This window comes from Saccostrea cucullata, unplaced genomic scaffold, assembly GCF_032062105.1.
Source record: "Saccostrea cucullata isolate Sc308-1 unplaced genomic scaffold, CSIRO_AGI_Scuc_v1 ctg5048, whole genome shotgun sequence".
Lineage (NCBI taxonomy): Eukaryota > Metazoa > Mollusca > Bivalvia > Ostreida > Ostreidae > Saccostrea > Saccostrea cuccullata.
In genome coordinates, this window is record NW_026930327.1 from 1 (window position 1) to 19,731 (window position 19,731).

Here is a 19,731-nt window from a genome sequence, read left to right on the forward strand (position 1 = left end):
AAGAAGTGGGCTGGGCTAAGCCCACCCCCATCCCCCACCCCTTTCCGACGCCTATGTCGTCAATTCAGTGTATAAATAATGGACTAACAATTAATACGAAAAACATCAGTCAGCATTTGATTCAATGATAAACTGTATTTGCTGAGGAGGTCATTGTATCGACCATAGAACTTACGGAATGATGACTTTTAAACGAGACTGCTGATATTCTTGTTTCATAAACTTGTTTGTCAATAATTTAACTCGTTTTAGAAATTGCTCATACGTAGAGCATGCTCTTGTGTATCGAATCAACTGAGATACATAAACTCCGTATGCAGGTGATGAAGATATTGCTGCATAAGTAAGGGAAGTACTTACTAGTATCATAGAGCTTGGTTGTTAGATCACCATTAACGTCTTTTTCAAGTAAAATATCCAAGTAAACAGATGTGTCAGACTCTGTGTTATCTTTTATCTCAAGCTCACAAGGATATATCTTGTCGACATAAGAAGGGAAATTATCATTGTTTAATACGTCGTTGATATATCTAAATGTCGAGTTTAAGGCCTCTGCAAGTGTTTTACTTTTTTCACGTATAACATTTTGCACGAATTCTGCTTCATATGAATACAGAAATAGGTTTGCTAATAACGGAGCGCAATTGGTACCCATGAGGATTCCAATAGATTGTTAGAAGACCTGGTCTCCAAAAACCATATAGATATTGTCAAACAGAAACTCAAGCATCTTTTTGATGTCAACTTCAGAGTACTTGTGTGTGCAATCAGAATGTGTTTTAACAAAATAATTTTGCAAATAACATGTAATGACCAGGTAAGTAAATTTGCAAGTTCCATTTTTTTAAGCAGCTTTCATTGATAAAAAAAACCTGGACTTTAATTTATCATGGGGAATGGTTGTGTATAAATTTGAGAAGTCGTAAATTTTTAATAAGCTGTTGATTTTGGTAAATTCTTGTGATTTCAAACTGTCCAAAAGTTCTTTGGAATTTTTGAGTATCCTCATCTGATTCACACCACTTCTTGAATATATTGTTGCACAGTACTCTTGAAGTTTGTCCTTCACTACTGTCAATATGTAAGTGAGGAGTAAAGAGAAAGAACATTGGTTGAAGTTCATTTACTGGAACCCGCAAAGTATCTTTGTAAGGATTCTTATGAATTTTCGGAATCCAATATATATATGGTAGTTCAAATTCATTTTGGTTCTTCGGGATATTAAAAATATTCAAAACTGACATATGATTTTAAAGAATGTCTTCCTTAGAAAGGGAACTATGGATATAAGTTCGACTACCACTTTTAGAATCCATTTATTGCATTTTTTTCCCCTGATTATCGTAATCATTTCATATTCGTTTGTTCGGGGCTCTAAATTAGAAAAAAAATATTTTGTTCTATAATCTAATTCAAATAAAAGTGTAATATGTATCTATCTGTTTTAGAAAAAAAATATTTTTAATAATAATGACTCGCAGGACAAACTGATTTTGAGATCATCCCTGACAATTTCTCACCTCTTTCACTTCCTTTTATGGTATTATACAGGTAAACACGTTTATACGCCCACTAAGCCGGTGTCACATTTTTATAGAAAAATGGCCAAGATAGACAAACAGGCAATTCGAGACGCTTATGAAGAGGTCCGAAACGACAGCAATGATACTAACTGGTAAGTCAGTCACTGACTAATCTTCATTTCAAATTTCTCACAATTCAATAATTGACAAGCATTTTAGTATTCTTTTAAAGGATTAAAATGATCACATTGAAAACCGGCGACGAACCGATGACTAAGTGATTAGTCTGGTAAAGCACCGAAGGTGTTGAAATGAACTTTGAATTCCTTTTTAAAAATTCATTTTAAAAAACACATATGGGATTTAAAAATACATAATTAATTTTTGCCAGGGCGGTAATGAAGTATGATGGGTCAAATATTGTATTGAGCGCTACTGGGTCTAGTTTTGAAGAATTTGCGTCCAATTTTAGCGGTAAGTGAATCACATCCTTAAAATACAATTTCATGTATAAAAGGAATTACCCGGAATTGTAACATTGACATATATAAGAAGAATACTCCAAAATTATAACAACTTTGCATTCTTTACAGGAATGTGCGAACAATGAAATACCACATCCTTTTCTATATATACGACGTACATTCTCATTGCACGAGAACTCAATTGAATTTTCATTTGTTCATTTTCTCTCTTAAATCAAAGGGTATAGAGCACTTTGACGCGACCGTGGAAATTAATAAATGATTAGGGTCTTTTAATGTTAACCAATGATAATTAATCAAGAATTTACCAAACTTCCCATTTGTATATAAGTATTTTTTTCCACAGATGACGATCGAGTTTATGCTTTTCTACGTGTGGTAGCAGGCGATGAACTCAGCAAAAGAGCAAAATTTGCCTTAATTGTGTGGTTGGGTAAAAATGTGTCTGGAATAAAAAGGGCGAGGATGGGCCCCGACAAATCCCTAGTCAAAGAAGTTATACGTGTACGTAATCTAATCATAATCGATATCGATATCGATATCACCTATATATTTGTTTTTTTTTAAAAGATAAATATTTTTGACATACCCGTATACATTGTATTTAGCGTCAACGCCCAACAACTATATGGCGCACAACAATATACATGTGTATACACTGTATATTTTACTCATTTATGATACGTAAAATTTTACATTTTTTAATTACAGAGTTATGCCGTAGAACTCATGATTAATGAAAAATCAGAACTAAATGAAGACTTTATTAGAGAAGAAATAATGAAGGCTGGTGGTGCTAATTACGGAACGGGGACTCGAGACTGACGTCATAGGACTCTAGTTTCAATAGACCAATTAATATGATGGAAAGAGCAGGAAGAAGATGGACGGTGTATTCAACCTGTCTCATATTTTAGTGACATTTATATACACCTGTATACCGTTTTTACTCATTTTTAGGGACAGAACTAGTGATACTCTTTTTACTTAAAACCAACTATAGATATTACTTACTTGTCAACGAAATTAATCGTTCCATTGGTCTTATTGGCCTATATATTTGTATACATTTTCAGTATTTTTTACGGATGTTTTGAATGACAAATAAAATATGGAAACTTAATAAATTATCACTGCAAAATAATTCATTTAAAACTACTATACTGTTTAAAAACAAGACTCAGGGACCTGTTTTACAAAAGATTGTAGACAAAGATTTGGTTGTTCGATCGAAAAATTTAAGACTAACGACTTACAATTTACGACTTTTTTTGTAAAACGGGCCCCTGGTGTTTGTGTAATACCGATAATATTATAATCTTTGGAGACCAAATGTTCCAAATAACTATTGGAATTCAAATGAGCACTAGTTTTGCTCCTTTATTAGCTGACCTGTTTTAATATTCTCATGAAGCAAAATACATGCATCATATTTATTATATTCTATGAAGCATGCCAAGAAGAAAAACTCATGATGTGGCCTTCAACTCGACATTAGATATATCGACAAAGTATTACCCCGGTATCAATTAATAGTTACTTCCACGGGGTCTACGATATCTATTTCATATTTGGATGTTTTACTGACTATAGATAAATAAGGCCAACTAACAACTAAATTGTATGGAAAACGAGATGAATCTTAGACTAGCTTTTCCATCGTCAACTTTATTTATATAGTTACATCCTGATATCACATGTATATGGTGTATATATCTCCAAATATATTGATTTCGATAATCAAGAACATGCCTCGAGTACGATCCATTTTTAAACCTAGGCAGACTACTAGGGGTTAAGTTGATGTTACATGGACTTCAGCAATCTCGTTTAAAGTCAGCATTTCGTAAATTTTCTGGTCGTTATAATGTTCTTGTTAGCAAATATAATTGCTCTTATTTTGGTTTTTTTTTTCATACCAATTGTTGGACCTTTATATATACATGTATATATTTTCCCCAAGTTTGACAACGGAATGTTCTGTCTATACCTGATAATTTCAAAGTGCTCACGGCGGGTGTTACTGGTCAACAGGGAATGCTTAATTTGCCATGGCACCTGATCCCACCCCTGAAATTTCCAGGGGTCCCGTCCGCGTTTTGTGCTTAGTCTCTTCACATATTTATATAGTATATAGATTTTCATAGATTGATCACTGGCGTTGTCTTCATCTTTTTTTCATTCGGCATAAAATCTCTTTATTTATTGGTTTCTGTAGTTCATGCATGTTTAGCATCTTCCAGAACAAACTCGTCTTTAGCATATTAAGCTATTCCTGGGTAGCGCAGAATAACAGAACAGACCGTTTAACTACGGAATGATTGAATTATAGAAGCAAAGAGCCCTTTATAATGGCATTAAATCGCCAAACGTGATGGAAGTCGGTTTCAGTGTAGAGACTCCCTAATAAACGTTTGTAGTAAACTGCATTCGGGTGGATTATAGATTAGGTGATGGTAGTATAATGAAGTGCATGGGCAGGGGTATCCCATACACAGATTATGTGGATCATATTCAGGTCAGTCCGCGATTTGACGGCTCAAATAAACACAAACGTCTTTTTAGGGGGTTTTACGGTTAGTATACTTGTAAAATTATAGTAGCTAAAAGAAATGCCTGTTTACCACAAAAATCTATTTATAGTATCAAAAAATGCTGACATCATCAAAAAATTACATTTATTGACAATAAACTACAAACATTATCCTACATATCGAAACAGGAAATAAGGCAGAATTTATTATACAATTAAAGTCTAGAAGTTGTTTCATTCTTTTGTCTTTGTGGTTTCTACATTGTCTTTTTCAGCATCCGATTTAATTATTCTGGCATCTTGTGGCACAAGATTAGGTATTCCGTTGATAATCGGATATGCAATTCCAATCTCATCACAAATCAACTCGTTCTTTTCCTTGTCATATCTGTGGAAATATTAAAGTGAAATTTACATCAAAACCAGCCATGTACATGTAATAATACAACCTTGTTCAAATCTTAACAGTCTTCATAAATCTCTGAATAAAGTGTTACAGATCTTATATTTTTAATTTGAAAATACCACTGACGCGCATTGCTAATCAAACACGTTCACGTTGTGTTATGTGTGAATGTGTAGGGAGAACATGTGACGATGTGTATTTCTGTATACATGTACATCCACACGTTTCCGGTATGGTGACCTTACTGCTGACCAATAACTGACCGTTTTTTTAATCTTATCAAAATGCATATTTTAATTTATGCACCTAGTATATAAGCACAAAATCCGCCAATCCTTGACACTCACATTTTTCCTTCACGGTATAAGAAAGTCTCTGCGATCTATTGAAAGTATAACTTAGCATAAATTATCTGGATATTGTTAATTTTTCAAAATGTTCATCAAAAACGTATAACAATACCTTAATGGCTTTTTAGAGAGTGGACACACAAGAATTTTAAGAATGTTTTCATCAAATGAGTTGGCAACACTACATGAAGTGGAAAACCTCTGTAAAGTTGAGGTGTTCAAAACACGTCTACCTGTTCAAATAAAAAAATACTTTAATTTATTGCCTTAAACATTTCATGTGAGCACAAATTAATGTCATGGTTTTCCACGTGTAATTTTATTTCCTGAAATTCTTTACCTTAGTTTGAAAGTTTGGACCATGGATATCAGAAAGATACCTCAGTGGGTAAAGCTGACCTGGATAGTGAAATACGAGTTCGAGATTCCCAACCCAGGTACATAATATATCAGTGGCGGATCCAGGAATCTTCTTGAAACTTTTAGGTTGGGGGGGGGGGGCACGGACACATATTTATGTACTAAAAAAGATTTATTACATCTTATGTATATTTTGGACATAAAAAAGGGGCTGGACCGGGTGGACCCCCTCTTAATCTGCTAGTATGTACTACATTTCCTCCTATCCAAAACATATTTGGTGTTGATCATCCCTGGACTTGCCATCTCATGGGCAATGAAAAAAAGAAATGAAGAAAGAATTGATTGATTGATTGAATGCATATTGTTTAACGCCGAGTCGGCAAATTTCAGTCATGTTTCAACTGAAATGAAGGAACGAAAAAAGAAGGGGAAATGTTTTGGAGAATCTAATTGCTGTTACAGGTTTCCATACATCATTTCGTTTGAAGGACTACAAGGCGAAACACAAATTATTCACCAAGTACTCCATAATCAAACTATAATAACACAAACATAGCTTTACAAAAACCATAATATTCTATACCTTTTCCAATAAATGATAACAATTGCCTAAAAATCATTCTTTCAGAAGTAATTGAGAAATTCTCTTCTCAGTTGCACCTCATTTTAGCCTATTCCCCAGTTTTTCTATCTTCATTATTGAAGAGTTCCAGTATAAAGAAGTGTAGTGCAACTTTACAAGTGAGGGTTAAATTTTAATTTTAAATCCCTGTGTTGGTTCGTTTTTCGTTATATTGTATATATAACTTTTTGACTAACTATTTTTTACTTTTAAAACTCAATTTTACAATCAAAGATAGGTTTTCTATGTAAAACAATCAAAGGCACGTTCACAAATATTGGCACTGCTGATAGAAAATTTGCTTGTACTTGTAGAATATAACATGTACTCACCATTAGACAACAAAGTGTGCGAAGAGGCTAGAACCTTTGGTTTAAAGGTAATTTTTTATTATTCTTCTAAGCAGTAAATGAGTTATCTCTAAATGCAATTTAACTCCAAAATTTTTTTTAATATAATAATTCAATTTCATCATGTTCATATTATAAATTTATAAAGATATTCAGCATGATGGTTGAGGTTTTATTCTTTGCAGACAGTAAAAGAGGACTTTGTTAGTAACTTTTTAAAAGCAAACCTTCCAAGAAAACGGTTACGGAAAGGGGAAATAGAAAATCTTGAACACTTCAGACAGAATTTGGATAATAAGCGCCCCAAGAAAAAGCCACTGCCAGTGTCAAAGAAAAGGAGCCTTACATCTCGAGCACGACGAAAGTTGAAGTTGTTTGACCTGCCAAAGGAAGGCCAGAAGTAGGAATTTGCATGAAATTAATTCACTTTCTTGTCATTTAGGAGGATACTATTGAAATTTTGTTCCCAGATTAAAAAGTCTGCGCTACTAGTATAAAGCAACAAATTTTAGGGTAAAGGAATGATACATGTATATGTTAGTAATAGTGTCTGTCTTGTATTATTGCTAATTAAAATACTGAATTCTATTACAATATATATTTTATACCTTTGAAGATTTGAGACCTACCTTCCCATGCATGAACTGTGGAAAGATTACATGAGGCAAACACTGGGACTTACAGATAAAAACAAGTAAGAATGGGAACCTGTCCAGCAATGTTTTTGTATGAATTAATTCAATTAAATATAAAGGATGGACTTTACAGGACTCATTATTTTGACTTCACCACTTTAACAACAACTGCATTAATTTATTAACATATACATCTTCACATCACTTTTTCTCCTTTAATTTGATTACCAGATAAAGAAAAAAGTTAACTGACATTTTAACGCATGTGTTTATTTGGACGAAAATGAAATGTGAAATCCTTCTCATTAGTGGACAGGTGGCCTCTAGATTTTAGTTTTACAACACCTGCATACTTTATTTTTAATTTCTTTTTTCAGATCCTTTGATCAGCACAACTGTGAAAACATATTAAAAGGAGACTTTCATGGCTGTTTTTTAACTGTATCAAAATCCTGTTGTCCATCTTACATTGGTGCTACTGGTCTTGTTATTATGGAAACAAAGAATACCTTCAAAATTATTACGAAACAGAATCAAGTTAAATGTAAGTGCCCTTATTTTACAAGAAAGTAATAAATGATTTTTTTTAAAAAAACACAGTTGAACTTCAATATCTAAAACTTCAATATCCCTTGGAATAGCTTGGATATATTATAGTGATTTTGATGAACCAACCATCTTTTCTTAATGTTTTGACTTCAATATTTAGAATCCTTGCATATTTTGAAGCTTTTTCTCAGTCACATTGAGTTCATGATAATGAGGTTTGACTGTATGTTTAGCATATTTCTAGCATTGTATAACCTCAGTAAACTTGAGTTTTATCATTTAAAACTGACTGGAATTGTAATTTTCTTGTTTCATTATATTTTTAGGTATTCCAAAGAGAAACAGTGTTTTCATGTTTGAAATTGATGGACATTATATAACTCTGTATGGAAACAATTTCTGCTGTCACCCAGTGCTGAGATCAACACATAAGTTTAAACCCAAAAAATATGTTGCAATATAAATAAATGTTCTAAAAGCAAATTCAAATTTAATTTTATTAGTTTATTGCCTTGTAATGGAATCAAAGGGGATATAGCAGCACACTTTTGTGTGTCTGTGGGTTAGTTTGTCCCAAACAACGTCCTCTCAAGAATTTTTCATTCATATGTATACACCACCACTTGCCGATGGAGAGCTGCAAATTTTGTTGTATGCTTGGTACTCCAGGCCATTGAGCAGTGAGGGATCTTTTTCGTGCCAGCACCTTCTGTGACACGGGATGTCGGTTTATACAGTCTCATCCAAAGGACCAGTCTCTACGTCCCACAGTGGGATTCAAACCTAAGACATGAATCAACTTCTTATTTTGTGACCCTGGAGTAGACTCTAACCACTGCACCATGTGGGCGACCTCGTGCATAACTAAAGTGACATAATTTGCATCAGGATTTCATTAATGTTAAATGCTGCCTTGTTCTATAAGTATACTTAGTTGTGAGAGCATGCTCTACTATGCAGTGCCCTTGTCAGGACATAATACTCTGTACATATAGCTGTCCAGCAGATAAACCAATACCAATGCTTCATTACAAATATTTGTCCAATTGTTACAATATTTGGGTTTTCAGTAGGAAGGATGGACTTAAACTTGTGTTACAACAATTTTCTGTAAACAAAACAATTTTCTTTAAACAAAACTTGACAAGGGGTTTGTCAACAGGGGAGAGGAACTTGTACAGTATATATGTAGAATAACTGAAGAGTAAAGTGATATAAAAAAGAAAGATAAGGGAAGATTCACAGGTTAGCCTGGCAAAAGTCCTACTAAATTTTCTTTGATCCAGGCTGAATTTATACTCTTTTGAACTGAAGTTCTAGAATAAGTTTTTTCAGGATGACTTTGAAATTCCAAAAATGTTATAGACCATTTCAGGGAAACTGGGGTACTACTCTTTTGCATGCTCGGCAAATTGATATTACATGTACATGTATTTTGGTGAAACATGACTTGAACCCAATTGTCTTATACATTAAGTCATAAAATTATTTATCAACAAAAACTTTGCCAAAACTTATTAAATCCTGCAGAAGTTATTGTCAAAGGGCTAATTAGGTCACTGCATGTCAGAACCTTATTTAAACAAATTATGAATTTCGAAGATTTTGGGCAGATAACAATTATGACCACAAAGAAAGACTTCTTACTATGATGCCATATTTTATTTTTCTATAAAAATGAAAAAAGTATATATATCAAAATTTGTATAGAGTGTACATATTCTTATTATTTCAATAAATAACATATGTATAAGCTTTGCAGTCACATAGCAGTTTTAAAATTATCATACATATCCCTGTATCAGCAATGCATTTTGTGATTATCTTAATTGCTTCAAAATTAAAAGATTTCTATTACATTAAGATTCTAAGATGATTTTAATTTGGAATCTTTTTCTTCTTTACACTTCCGTATAATGCGGTCAAAATGGAACAAATAGAACTGGCAAACAAAGCGGAAAATCCCCATTGTAAATACCTGAAATTGATAAAAACAGAAGTTCTATAAATAGTTATTGGGGAATTCCACATTTTAAAAGCAGACAAAAAAGCTTCAGCAGAAAAGTCAATATGTTTGATTCATCTACATTTTTTAAACACAACAAAGAAAGTTACTTAAATGATTTTTTTCAAAGAAACATTGGAAAATCATGGAATCTATCAAATAAAAAAAAAGGGTTATGTGATAAAATGATAAAATAAAATGTATTGTACCTGTTGAAGTAAATCCACAATTGAGGTGGCTGGAGACATTCCACTGGACAGATTGCTTAGCAACCAACCATCCATACCTACATAACTCAGGAACCTGCCATTCTGTACAAATAGTACATATATAGTACAATGTAGTTACTAAAAATATCAACCAATGTATCTACAAAACCAGATCTCTCTGGCATCAAACTGAAAGATGCACAGTGAAGTTGACAGAACATTTTATCTAATCTGACATGCAGATGGTGCCAAATTTTGTATCAGAATAGACAGGAGATCAGACTGAGTAAAGTACAGAATAGGGAAAATAGTAAACTGGGATTAAAAATAAAGGTTGAGTCAACTTGACATTCAGAGTGAAATGGATTGTACATTTGTCAGATTAAGAGGACTGGGTGGTTGTGGCCATTATCTCCCTTAGAAGAAGAGCTCCATATAAAGATACACAAATATTCTCAAATCTTAAAATGTATGAATTTTTTCTTTGCCAAATGATAGTTAAAAGCTAAAGATATCATATATATATTTAAAAAATTAAGTTTATCTGATGGTTGACCCCAGCCTTTTTAAATAGTTTACTGTATTAGAATTGAAAAGTATAAATTGTAGCTAATATCTGACAACAGTGAAAGGTAATACAGACCACTGCATCCCTGAAGACTGTTTTGGCCACATCACAGGGTGAGAAAAGACCTACAGTGTCCGAGATGAGCACGGTTTCTTTGGGCTAGAATAGAAATTGTCAAGTACATCTTTAATGGAAATAACATTGGATTAAAACAATTTCTTTTACCACTTAGCATCAATATAACCTCTTTGGTAAATTTCAACACTATAAAGTTCTATTTAAAATTCATTTCTAGAGTATTTTTTATAAGATAATCGATAAAGAAATCTGCAAGATGAAGACAAAGTTAGGTGTTAACCTTGGACTTGTTTTCCTCTGCTAGACCTGGTGTATCTGTGTCAGGAGGGAATGCCATAGTAACGTAGATATTGTAAGGCTTAACCTGTACCAAGATTATTGAAATATGTCGGTAAATAAAACCAATAAAAAAAAAAACCTTATTAATTTCATGTTTCAATCACTGTCTAGTTGAAATGCAAATGGCCATTATATAAACCATAAAAATGTAACTTTTTTGAAAATTACTGAGGCGTGTCTTGCTTTTACCTCCATTTGAAGAGATTCTGCGAATCCCCTGAGAGCAAACTTTGACGCAGAATAGGCAGTGTATCCAAACACACCCACTTGTCCTGCCTGAGAAGAAATAAACACGATCCTCCCTGCATTGTTTTCTTTCATGTCTTTAATGGCAGCCTTGGTGACATTCACACTTCCCACGAAATTTAAATCTATCATGCGCTTTAAAAAAAATCATCAATTAGAAATATTTATCAGCACGTTTTACGTTTATATACAAGGTGTACTGTATAAGCAGAATTTTTGGTGAGTACATGTATTTAATTTTGGCATTATTAGCGACGGTTCTGAGATCACTTAAATTAAATATCGCTAAAAAATAAACTGGGTTTAATTTGTAATAGCTTCATTAGTGAGCATTTTAAAATCGCTAAAATTACTTCTTGCTAAAAATAAAATACTAGATTTTAAGTAGAAATCGCTAAATTTGTGTCTCACTAAAATTTCCACTTATACAGTATTTATTGGAAGCCCCCCCTTCCACTATAAATTGAGTATATATGTACACTTAACTCATTGTTTAAAATATTTTTTTATTCATCTCATTGTAGGCAAACGATACAATAAATTTATTTCATTTAAGTTTTCCTATCAAAACATTGATGGGAAATTGTGTGTACATTTTTGCCCCATCAAAAACCTGGGGTCAATTTAAATTTTTTCTAATACATATACAAAGTGTATATATGTGTGCTTCAATGAAAGGCATAACTTTTTCCAGAGTGCTTTAATTCAGAATTTAGAAAAAAATGTAGACTGCTGAAAAAAAAATCACTGGGCCAGAAGACGAAGATAACAAAGAATATTAATTATACCAACAAAATTGATATTTGTTGATATTTGGATCCATAGTCCATATCAATCTGTTTTCCTAAAATGCCTTTTTTCAAAATGTCCTAATTGATTTTTCTGATGTTTTCCTTTAACTCAGCCATTAGAAATAATCAGTGGGAGAGATACAGTAAACCAACTTTTATTTGCGTGCGAGAAATTTTCGTGAGGTTCGCGAGAGCCTCGGCATAGCGAATATTTCTCGCCGCGAACCGGTCCTTAAGGTCTCTGTGTCTATTAATAACAGATCCAAAAAGGCTATATTGCGAAAATTAATCGTCGCGAATAAGTTTACCCTAGGTTATTCGTGAAATAAAGTCGTCGCGAATAAAAGTTGGTTTACAGTACCTGAAATTGCTCTACAGATGTTTCTTCAAACCGTCCAGCTATAGCACTCCCTGCATTGTTGATAAGGATGGTGATAGGTCCCAGCTCCTTCTCTGCCTACAAAAGTAATTTAATCTGACAAAATAATCCTGTTTCCATATCAATGGGTAAAATCAACTGTTTTTTAAATTTCTTGTTTAAACTCTTTGCAATTACCAGATGGTTAAACATTTTGTTTCACATTTAAATATGAAATATCTATCTCATGAAAATAAAAACTGTAAGAGTCACAGAAATTTGGTGATCTACAGTTTACAAATAATTTCCTCCTACACCTGTGTTACAGCTTACCTTATTGACAGCATTCTTCACTGTGTCTGCATCCTTTGTGATATCCACCGAAATTGCTAAGACCTTCTTTAAAAATTATTTTTAAAAAAAATTATACGTATGATGAGATACAGGCATCTTTTCTTGTCAAATTCATCATTATTTATTGAAAAATGAATTCACCTGTAAATTTCTGTCCTTGATTTGTCTTTCAATCTCTTGTTTAGCTTCATCCAATCTTTTCTGCAAGATATCATTTTTGTCAATATTTTTTTTGTAAAGAATGAGGAGTATAAGTGTACCCATTTAAGTATGTCCCTTTGAAGACAATTAAACAGGGTCATATATATAGCTAAATATTCTTAAGAAATCTTTAATTTTGATAAATCCTTTCTTCTAGTAAAATGTCCTTGTGAAATCTTGTATTTTAATCCAGTGGCAGATTTAAGGGGGGGGGGGGGGGGGTGCACCCAGCACGCGTCCACCCTAAAATTGTCAAAGTTACAGTTTCGTCTAGAAAATGTAAATATGTCTACTTGTTAGACCTCATTTTTACCCTACCAAATCTCTAGAACCCAGGAGCTTCCGGGGGCTTCGCCCCCTGGGCCTTCACCAGGGCTTTGCCCTGGACCCACTGGGGGCCTCAAGGCGGCCCCCATGCCCCTTGCCTACTTTTGGCACCCCCTCTAACTTCAATTCCTGGATCTGCACCTGTAATCAATCCCTATTGATTTGTGGGAGACAAAAGTGGATTTGAAATTCCATGGATGAAAAATAATGTTTAATTAAAAAAAAATTTTTTTCTAGTTGGAGGGTATATAGTGATTGGGATGTCTGTCCGTCTGTACATCTGTCCATCCTTTACACTTTGGGGTATCATTTAGTGAGCTTAGTGCTCACAGTAGCTTTAGTTTATGATTACCTCATTTCTGGCAATGATTGTGACATTAGCCCCTTGTCTAACTGCTTCGATAGCAAGAGCTTTACCAATGCCACTTGATCCACCAGTTATCTAGAAAATATAGAATATAAATTCAAACTTATAGTTCAAACTTGTAGTAAATGATGACTAAAATCTAATAATTGACATGTGCCTTCAGATTTGTTATGGCTTGCACAGGTTAAGGTTCATGCTCAGCAAATAATATGTTATAGGTTACTTTCAATACTTTATGTGATTGTCTGTATTAAAAATATCATGTAGCTAAAAATGTTTAACTGCTGAACTGTTTATACATGCACAGGTCTGTTCTAATCTCAGTGAGATGTAGTCAGGTCCAGCACAATACCCTGATAAAGGTAAGCTATATAGCTTTATCAAGGTATTACAAATACCTTAATCAAGGTATTTTATGTAATGAAAATTCAAAAAAATTCTTTAAAAAATTAAATACTGAAAGTCGAGTTCTGAGTTGTTGTCAGTAAATTCACCCATGCATGTAAAGTATTCAAACACAAAGAAATCAGTGTAAAGGCATGTCGTGTGAGGAGATATTCTTTTATCAAATTATGCCGTCTTTTTGATACCAGAGTGCTTTTCATGCATGAGTGGACACAGTGCCCACAACTCAAAATTCGACTTTTAAATTTCATTAAGCTATATACCTTTATCAATTATCAGGGTACTGTGCTAGACCTGGTAGTAGGGACTAAAAATTTTGGAACAACGTAGTGGACACCAGAACAAAATTTTAGTCCTTATGACATCTCGCAGATTAAGATCTGTTCATCAGATGATCAGTTCAAAGCACAGGCACTTGTTTCGGTAATGAATGTTTGACCCATAGTATAATAATAATACAGTGTTATGATTATGCTATGGGCATGAAATTCAATACAGAAACAAGTGCCTGTTCATAGCCATTCACATACGTGATAATGATACGGGAAGCTTACCAAAACATGTTTTCCTTTAATATTAATTTGTTTAGGTGATATAAGTTTTGAAATTATAAATATTATGAGCAGCAGAAAGAAAATAAAACAGTAAAGGTACATTGCCAGCGTCAGCGTGAAAAAGTGTTATGTGAACACCGGAAATAAATAATTTGCACACTAAATTTAAACACATAGGAGAAGAGAAAGAAAATCCGGAATGACTATAATTCAAAATGTTTGTTGAACAGAGATAGAGGAAACTTATAACGAATAGCATTCTAATATTTAATTTTACTGGTTAATCAGAAATTTCCAGGATTGTGAATACTATCTTATTATTTTCATTTCCCCCTCCACGTGCACTGCTGTTTTTAAACATATAACTGTTAGCTGTATAATTGAATATCTATTGTACAGTACCGACCAGACCCAACCTGACACCAAAGCAGTCCCAGAAAGCAGTCCCCGGGACTGCTTTGGGACCGCTCTGGGACTGCTGTGGGACTGCTCTGGGACCGCTGTGGGACTGCTCTGGGACCGCTATGGGACTGCTCTGGGACGGCTATAGAAAGCAGTCCCAGCAGTCCCAGCTGGCCCTGGGACTGCTTTCTGGGACTGCTTTGTTCACTCATGTGTGAAAGAGGTTCTGAGTGACATGATAGCTCCGCCCCCTTGTGTATTCTGAATTTGCAGGCTCCCTGTTGTTTTGTTTACTTGCAGCAGAGAGGAGTTTAAACTATTAAAAAAGCAAGGATTTCTTACAATCTTTTAATAACTTGAGATTACATGTTTTATACTTAATTTATAGTTTTAGGGACTGCATATTTACACAAATGTAATACAGAATATTTTAAATTATAAAGTTGTTAAAGAAGGAAGTAAGGAGGAGATTTTTATTCTTAAAATAAAATACAGGATCATAAGAAAAAATATCTATATGTACTTTTATTTTATTATTAAATCTAAAATTAAATACCCAAAACTTGCATTTGACACTATTAAAAAAATCATTTCATTTAGATATAAGATTTTTTGATTGAAAAGGCTACACGTTTTACAAGTACCACGCTAAAAGAGTATTCCATGCAACCCTCAAATAAAAATCTAACAATTTATGACATGAAATAAAAATTTGCACCATTCTTCCGTAACATATATAAGTAATTTGAACAATTACACGGTAATTTACCGATTAATTAGTTTTTAATTTATAAATAAGTTATTAAGATAGTACATTTAAATAATAAATAAATAAACAGTTAAAAATACCGGGAATTAGATTTTCTTTTTTGTTTTGCTTTTGTTTACCTGGCCGATAATGTGTATAAATAAAATGGTATAAACACCTGCGGTTTCAATCGCCTTTGGGCAGAAAATCAATCATGCGTGTTATTTGGGTACAAGTATCAGTGTTACACATCATTGAACATGCTGCTTAATTAACAATGACCCTAATTTCAATCTATGTAAAAATGTAATGCAATAATAAGATAAATGAAATGGGTATAAATTTCCTTCAAGATTAATTAATGTTGAACATAATTTTAGGATTCTATACTGGTCACTAATGCAATTCACAAATAAAACAATAATTTTTAAATTATTACCATGTCAGTAAAAATAATACTGAAAAATATTACTTGGCAAAGTAGCTACGAATTTTTCAAAAGCCCTAATACTTAAAAAAATGCCTTTAGAGTATCCCGATAGTATGGAAATCGGCCATGATCTATAATGATAAGATCTATTTAAAACTAATTCTGGTGAAATAAAATTAATTAATTTTAATTTTCTGTATGGAAAATAAATATGGGAGCCAGTATCAATCACAAAAAACCCCAAGATAATTGTGATTAAATAATTATGTTCAGTGTAATTCATTTATGTAGGTGTGTAAGCTTTCTTCCTTCAATAAATATTATTTCAAATTGTTTCAAATCTATGCGCGTACTACTCATACATGTAAATGATCTTCGCATTGTAAGGATTCCTGGCATACTGCTCAGAAAAAAAAATCAGCTGCCTTTTATAGTTCCATTGTTTATTGGAAATCTCATTTCTGAGTTAGCTCCGCCCATTAAATTAATAAACCCCGCCCAATGGGACTGCTAGGACTGCTTTCTGGGACTGCTGGGACTGCTTTCTGGGACCGCTGAGACTGCTGGGACCGCTCTGGGACTGCTGTGGGACTGCTCTGGGACCGCTGTGGGACTGCTCTGGGACCGCTGCGGGACTGCTTTAGCAGTCCCAGAAAGCAGTCCCCGGGACTGCTCTGGGACTGCTTTGTGTCAGGTTGGGTCTGGTCGGTACTGTACTTAAAGTTAAAAAAGGATTTTTACAGCCGGAAACAAGAAAGAATTTTTTCCTTTTAAATATGGAATTTCCGAAGTTTTGCCAATTACTTCGAACATTTTTTTTTTTGGGGGGGGGGGGTTAATATCTTTTTCGATGTCTGTTTGTGTGTGTGTGTGTGGGGGGGGGGGGGGGGGTTAAATTGAAGACGTTCTTTTGCATGTATGTTCTTACAAGGTTTGGATAACATGTAACCGATTTTTTTCTCCCAAATTGTTTACATTTTTTGATATGTCACACAGAATCCAATCGTCACCATAGCTGCTGCGCAGAATTGAAACCTGAAACGAATCGCGTTTTACACCTGTTTCTGAGTATATAACCATACCCTCAAACTCACGCAATTTGCTCTTTTCATACAACCCACACAGTAAACAGACATCCCGAGCCTCGCTCTGGTGGGGCATCTGAGTGTTCTTCATCCTATGAATTTTTAGGAAGGAGGTAGGTTTGATATAACAAAATTTTAAAACATATTTAAAAAGTATTTTAATTAAAAAAAAATAATGTACATGTATATTACATTTCAAAAAACGACGAGATACGATATTTTTCTGCTTAAAATTTAAATGCACTGTGATATCTTCTTATATCATTTGAGTTATGTGTAAAGAAAAAAATGAAGTTGATTTATTCTTAAAAATTATTTCAAAATTGATATCTAAAATTTAGGACTACACCAAAAAATGCAAGGAAAGTTTGTCATTTTGATTCTTGCGGTGCTGCCATGTTTGTTCCTGTACAAATCTGATGGTTTGGTCATTGATGAACGTTGGTATTCGCCGGGGCGTACAGACTTTGTGCTGGACAACCAATTCTACACTCTTCTAGGTGAAGTATTGTTTCATTATGTTAAATAATTTATAAAGTGTATCATATGAAATGTAATGACGACGATCCTTGAATTCCCAAAGAAAACAATTTGGAGTATTTTATTAAAAAAAAATTTTTTGATAGTTTTTTCGGAACTGTCTAAACCTTCAAGAAGAAAATACAAGTAGTTCCCCGTGCAAGAATTTTTTTTTCATGAGTAAAATTCTTCGAAATTTTTTTAAAAACCATAATAGATATATATACCTGCACTGCAATATTCACCGAGCCAAAAGGGCTCAAAATGCTCATAAAAATATTGAATATGTGAAAATTTTTATATACAGAAAGGAGAAGCAATTCCAAACTCACGGACCTTAGGAAAGCTCAGCTAACCCGTGTCAGCGAACAAGGCGTCAACAAATACAATGTCAAAGGTGACGCAAATGACGCAGCGATGATCTTTTTTAGCCTGAAGCCAACAAGTGTAACTTATGTGAGTTTTTTTTCTCTCCTTCGGTATATTTTTGTCAGGTATTATAATCTTGTAGAAGAGTGATTTGATAATCTGAATATAAGATTTTTAGCATGTAACCCCCCCCCCAAAAAATGTAGTTATGCAGATTATCGAACAAAGACATAATTAATTTTAGTGGAGAAATATCAACGAATATTTGAATTTTAACCAATTTATAACCCGCTAATTAATTTTTTTTCCACATTTGAAACTTAAGTAAATGATATTTCATATATTTCCAACAGAAAGTTCCATCGATATATCGATGTGGTCGGAGACGCTGCAGCAGAAGAAGGTACAGGATAAGGAGCAGATATAGGCGGAAGTACGTGAACAGAAAGAGAAGGGCGCGTAAAATGAGGAAATGGGTCCGAAAGTATGGTGGTCAAAAAGTAAGAAAATATAACCGGAAGATCGTGCGAAAATCAAGAAAAAATGGTCGAGGAAAAGTAAGACGGAAATATAGAAAATCTGGTTATAGACGAAAGAGGCGAAAAGTTAGAAGAAGCAGAAAAAGGTCCAGAAACGGGAGAAAGAAATGGAGGAAGAAATTAAGAAAAAACAGGCGAAGAAAATATAGAAGCAAGAGAAAGAAATGGGGGAAGAAATCAAGAAGAAGCCGACGTAGGCGGTCTAGGGGAAGATGGAGATCCGGAAGATGGTCCCGGAAGTACAAAAGTAAATATTTCGAGGCCTCCGGAAAGGTTGGTGTGTACAGAGTATCGCTAAAAATAAAACCGTACAGTACCCAGATAGTATTTCTTTCGCCCAGAACAAGGTCTCTCTACAATGGCAGTGGAGGCATAACACGCATCTATAATTTCAAGCGGGCTCGAGTATCTTGGTGGCGTTTGATAAAATTGTTTTGATGAGTTAATCATTAAAGTCATTCGAATATTTCAGCAAATTTGATTTTTTTTTCGAGGACGTACATTTGTACGCTTGCGATGCATTTGTGATTTTGTTTATTCAGAAACAACATCCTGTATAAAGTCAACAACGATTTAAAACAATTTCAAAATAAATATTAATTGCTGTTTTTGTGGATTTTTTTTAAATATAAAGTTGGAAATTTTTAACTTGTAAATTATTGATAATTCAGTACTTTCTTTGAAGATTTATCTTTAGGCGTCGGAACTAGGGGGGGGGGGGGGGGGGTAATTGTTGTTATATAGCACTTCACTTTCCTTTGTAGCAAAATTAGACAACTTAATCATGGGAATTGAAAATACGGGCTTAACCGCAAAATAGCATGTAGTTTCAAATTAGTACAATCAAAAAATAATATTTGAATTTTCTACAGTTTCTATATCAACAAATGTTATTGAACACGGAAAGAAATGTTAGTGTATCTTCAAATCCATCGTCGCAAACCACGGCCAAAATGTACGCTCCTCTCCCATCTGGAGAGAGCTATATATGCGGACTCCGGACCGTGGCTTGAGACGATGC

At 33.8% G+C, this 19,731-nt stretch overlaps 5 protein-coding genes across 5 annotated transcripts; 3 read left to right on the forward strand and 2 right to left on the reverse strand.

The window, feature by feature from the left end:
• The first annotated feature begins 1,544 nt into the window (after window positions 1-1,544).
• LOC134283754 (coactosin-like protein) lies at window positions 1,545-3,108 on the forward strand. The gene is made up of 4 exons (XM_062766236.1): window positions 1,545-1,675; window positions 1,915-1,997; window positions 2,355-2,512; window positions 2,720-3,108. The coding sequence occupies exons 1-4, from the start codon at window positions 1,602-1,604 to the stop codon at window positions 2,831-2,833; spliced, it is 429 nt and encodes a 142-aa protein (XP_062622220.1). The 5' UTR covers window positions 1,545-1,601; the 3' UTR covers window positions 2,834-3,108.
• A 1,560-nt stretch (window positions 3,109-4,668) lies between these two features.
• On the reverse strand, window positions 4,669-6,348 carry LOC134283756 (protein preY, mitochondrial-like). The gene is made up of 3 exons (XM_062766237.1): window positions 6,244-6,348; window positions 5,410-5,530; window positions 4,669-4,929 (listed from the first exon to the last, which is right to left on the reverse strand). The coding sequence occupies exons 1-3, from the start codon at window positions 6,278-6,280 to the stop codon at window positions 4,776-4,778; spliced, it is 312 nt and encodes a 103-aa protein (XP_062622221.1). The 5' UTR covers window positions 6,281-6,348; the 3' UTR covers window positions 4,669-4,775.
• Window positions 6,349-6,375: 27 nt separating this feature from the next.
• LOC134283757 (ribonuclease P protein subunit p29-like) lies at window positions 6,376-8,308 on the forward strand. Its single transcript, XM_062766238.1, has 6 exons — window positions 6,376-6,401; window positions 6,597-6,661; window positions 6,818-7,032; window positions 7,249-7,326; window positions 7,645-7,811; window positions 8,143-8,308. The coding sequence occupies exons 2-6, from the start codon at window positions 6,605-6,607 to the stop codon at window positions 8,277-8,279; spliced, it is 654 nt and encodes a 217-aa protein (XP_062622222.1). The 5' UTR covers window positions 6,376-6,401; window positions 6,597-6,604; the 3' UTR covers window positions 8,280-8,308.
• A 1,047-nt stretch (window positions 8,309-9,355) lies between these two features.
• Window positions 9,356-14,735, reverse strand: LOC134283758 (3-ketodihydrosphingosine reductase-like). Its single transcript, XM_062766239.1, has 10 exons — window positions 14,619-14,735; window positions 13,645-13,734; window positions 12,906-12,965; window positions 12,744-12,809; window positions 12,414-12,509; window positions 11,205-11,396; window positions 10,957-11,040; window positions 10,674-10,757; window positions 10,031-10,132; window positions 9,356-9,794 (listed from the first exon to the last, which is right to left on the reverse strand). The coding sequence occupies exons 1-10, from the start codon at window positions 14,718-14,720 to the stop codon at window positions 9,684-9,686; spliced, it is 987 nt and encodes a 328-aa protein (XP_062622223.1). The 5' UTR covers window positions 14,721-14,735; the 3' UTR covers window positions 9,356-9,683.
• A 2,569-nt stretch (window positions 14,736-17,304) lies between these two features.
• Window positions 17,305-19,186, forward strand: LOC134283761 (uncharacterized). Its single transcript, XM_062766243.1, has 4 exons — window positions 17,305-17,396; window positions 17,625-17,783; window positions 18,110-18,258; window positions 18,525-19,186. Exons 2-4 carry the CDS (start codon window positions 17,639-17,641, stop codon window positions 19,146-19,148), a joined length of 918 nt encoding a protein of 305 aa, XP_062622227.1. The 5' UTR covers window positions 17,305-17,396; window positions 17,625-17,638; the 3' UTR covers window positions 19,149-19,186.
• Window positions 19,187-19,731: the final 545 nt, after the last annotated feature.

Excerpts from the sequence above, each read along its gene's own strand:
- LOC134283754 (XM_062766236.1), top strand. The coding sequence starts at position 1,602 with ATGGCCAAGATAGACAAACAGGCAATTCGAGACGCTTATGAAGAGGTC. Across the intron at positions 1,676-1,914 it reads GACAGCAATGATACTAACTG|GGCGGTAATGAAGTATGATG; the intron begins GTAAGTCAGTCA and ends AATTTTTGCCAG. Across the intron at positions 2,513-2,719 it reads TAGTCAAAGAAGTTATACGT|AGTTATGCCGTAGAACTCAT; the intron begins GTACGTAATCTA and ends TTTTAATTACAG.
- LOC134283756 (XM_062766237.1), bottom strand. The coding sequence starts at position 6,280 with ATGATTTTTAGGCAATTGTTATCATTTATTGGAAAAG. Across the intron at positions 5,531-6,243 it reads GTTATCATTTATTGGAAAAG|GTAGACGTGTTTTGAACACC; the intron begins GTATAGAATATT and ends TTATTTGAACAG. Across the intron at positions 4,930-5,409 it reads CTCTCTAAAAAGCCATTAAG|ATATGACAAGGAAAAGAACG; the intron begins GTATTGTTATAC and ends ATATTTCCACAG.
- LOC134283757 (XM_062766238.1), top strand. The coding sequence starts at position 6,605 with ATGTACTCACCATTAGACAACAAAGTGTGCGAAGAGGCTAGAACCTTT. Across the intron at positions 7,327-7,644 it reads GGACTTACAGATAAAAACAA|ATCCTTTGATCAGCACAACT; the intron begins GTAAGAATGGGA and ends TTCTTTTTTCAG. Across the intron at positions 7,812-8,142 it reads GAAACAGAATCAAGTTAAAT|GTATTCCAAAGAGAAACAGT; the intron begins GTAAGTGCCCTT and ends TTATATTTTTAG.
- LOC134283758 (XM_062766239.1), bottom strand. The coding sequence starts at position 14,720 with ATGTACCTTTACTGTTTTATTTTCTTTCTGCTGCTCATAATATTTATA. Across the intron at positions 12,510-12,743 it reads TGAAGAATGCTGTCAATAAG|GCAGAGAAGGAGCTGGGACC; the intron begins GTAAGCTGTAAC and ends TTACTTTTGTAG. Across the intron at positions 10,758-10,956 it reads CAGAGGAAAACAAGTCCAAG|CCCAAAGAAACCGTGCTCAT; the intron begins GTTAACACCTAA and ends TTTCTATTCTAG.
- LOC134283761 (XM_062766243.1), top strand. The coding sequence starts at position 17,639 with ATGCAAGGAAAGTTTGTCATTTTGATTCTTGCGGTGCTGCCATGTTTG. Across the intron at positions 17,784-18,109 it reads CCAATTCTACACTCTTCTAG|AAAGGAGAAGCAATTCCAAA; the intron begins GTGAAGTATTGT and ends TTTTATATACAG. Across the intron at positions 18,259-18,524 it reads AGCCAACAAGTGTAACTTAT|AAAGTTCCATCGATATATCG; the intron begins GTGAGTTTTTTT and ends TATTTCCAACAG.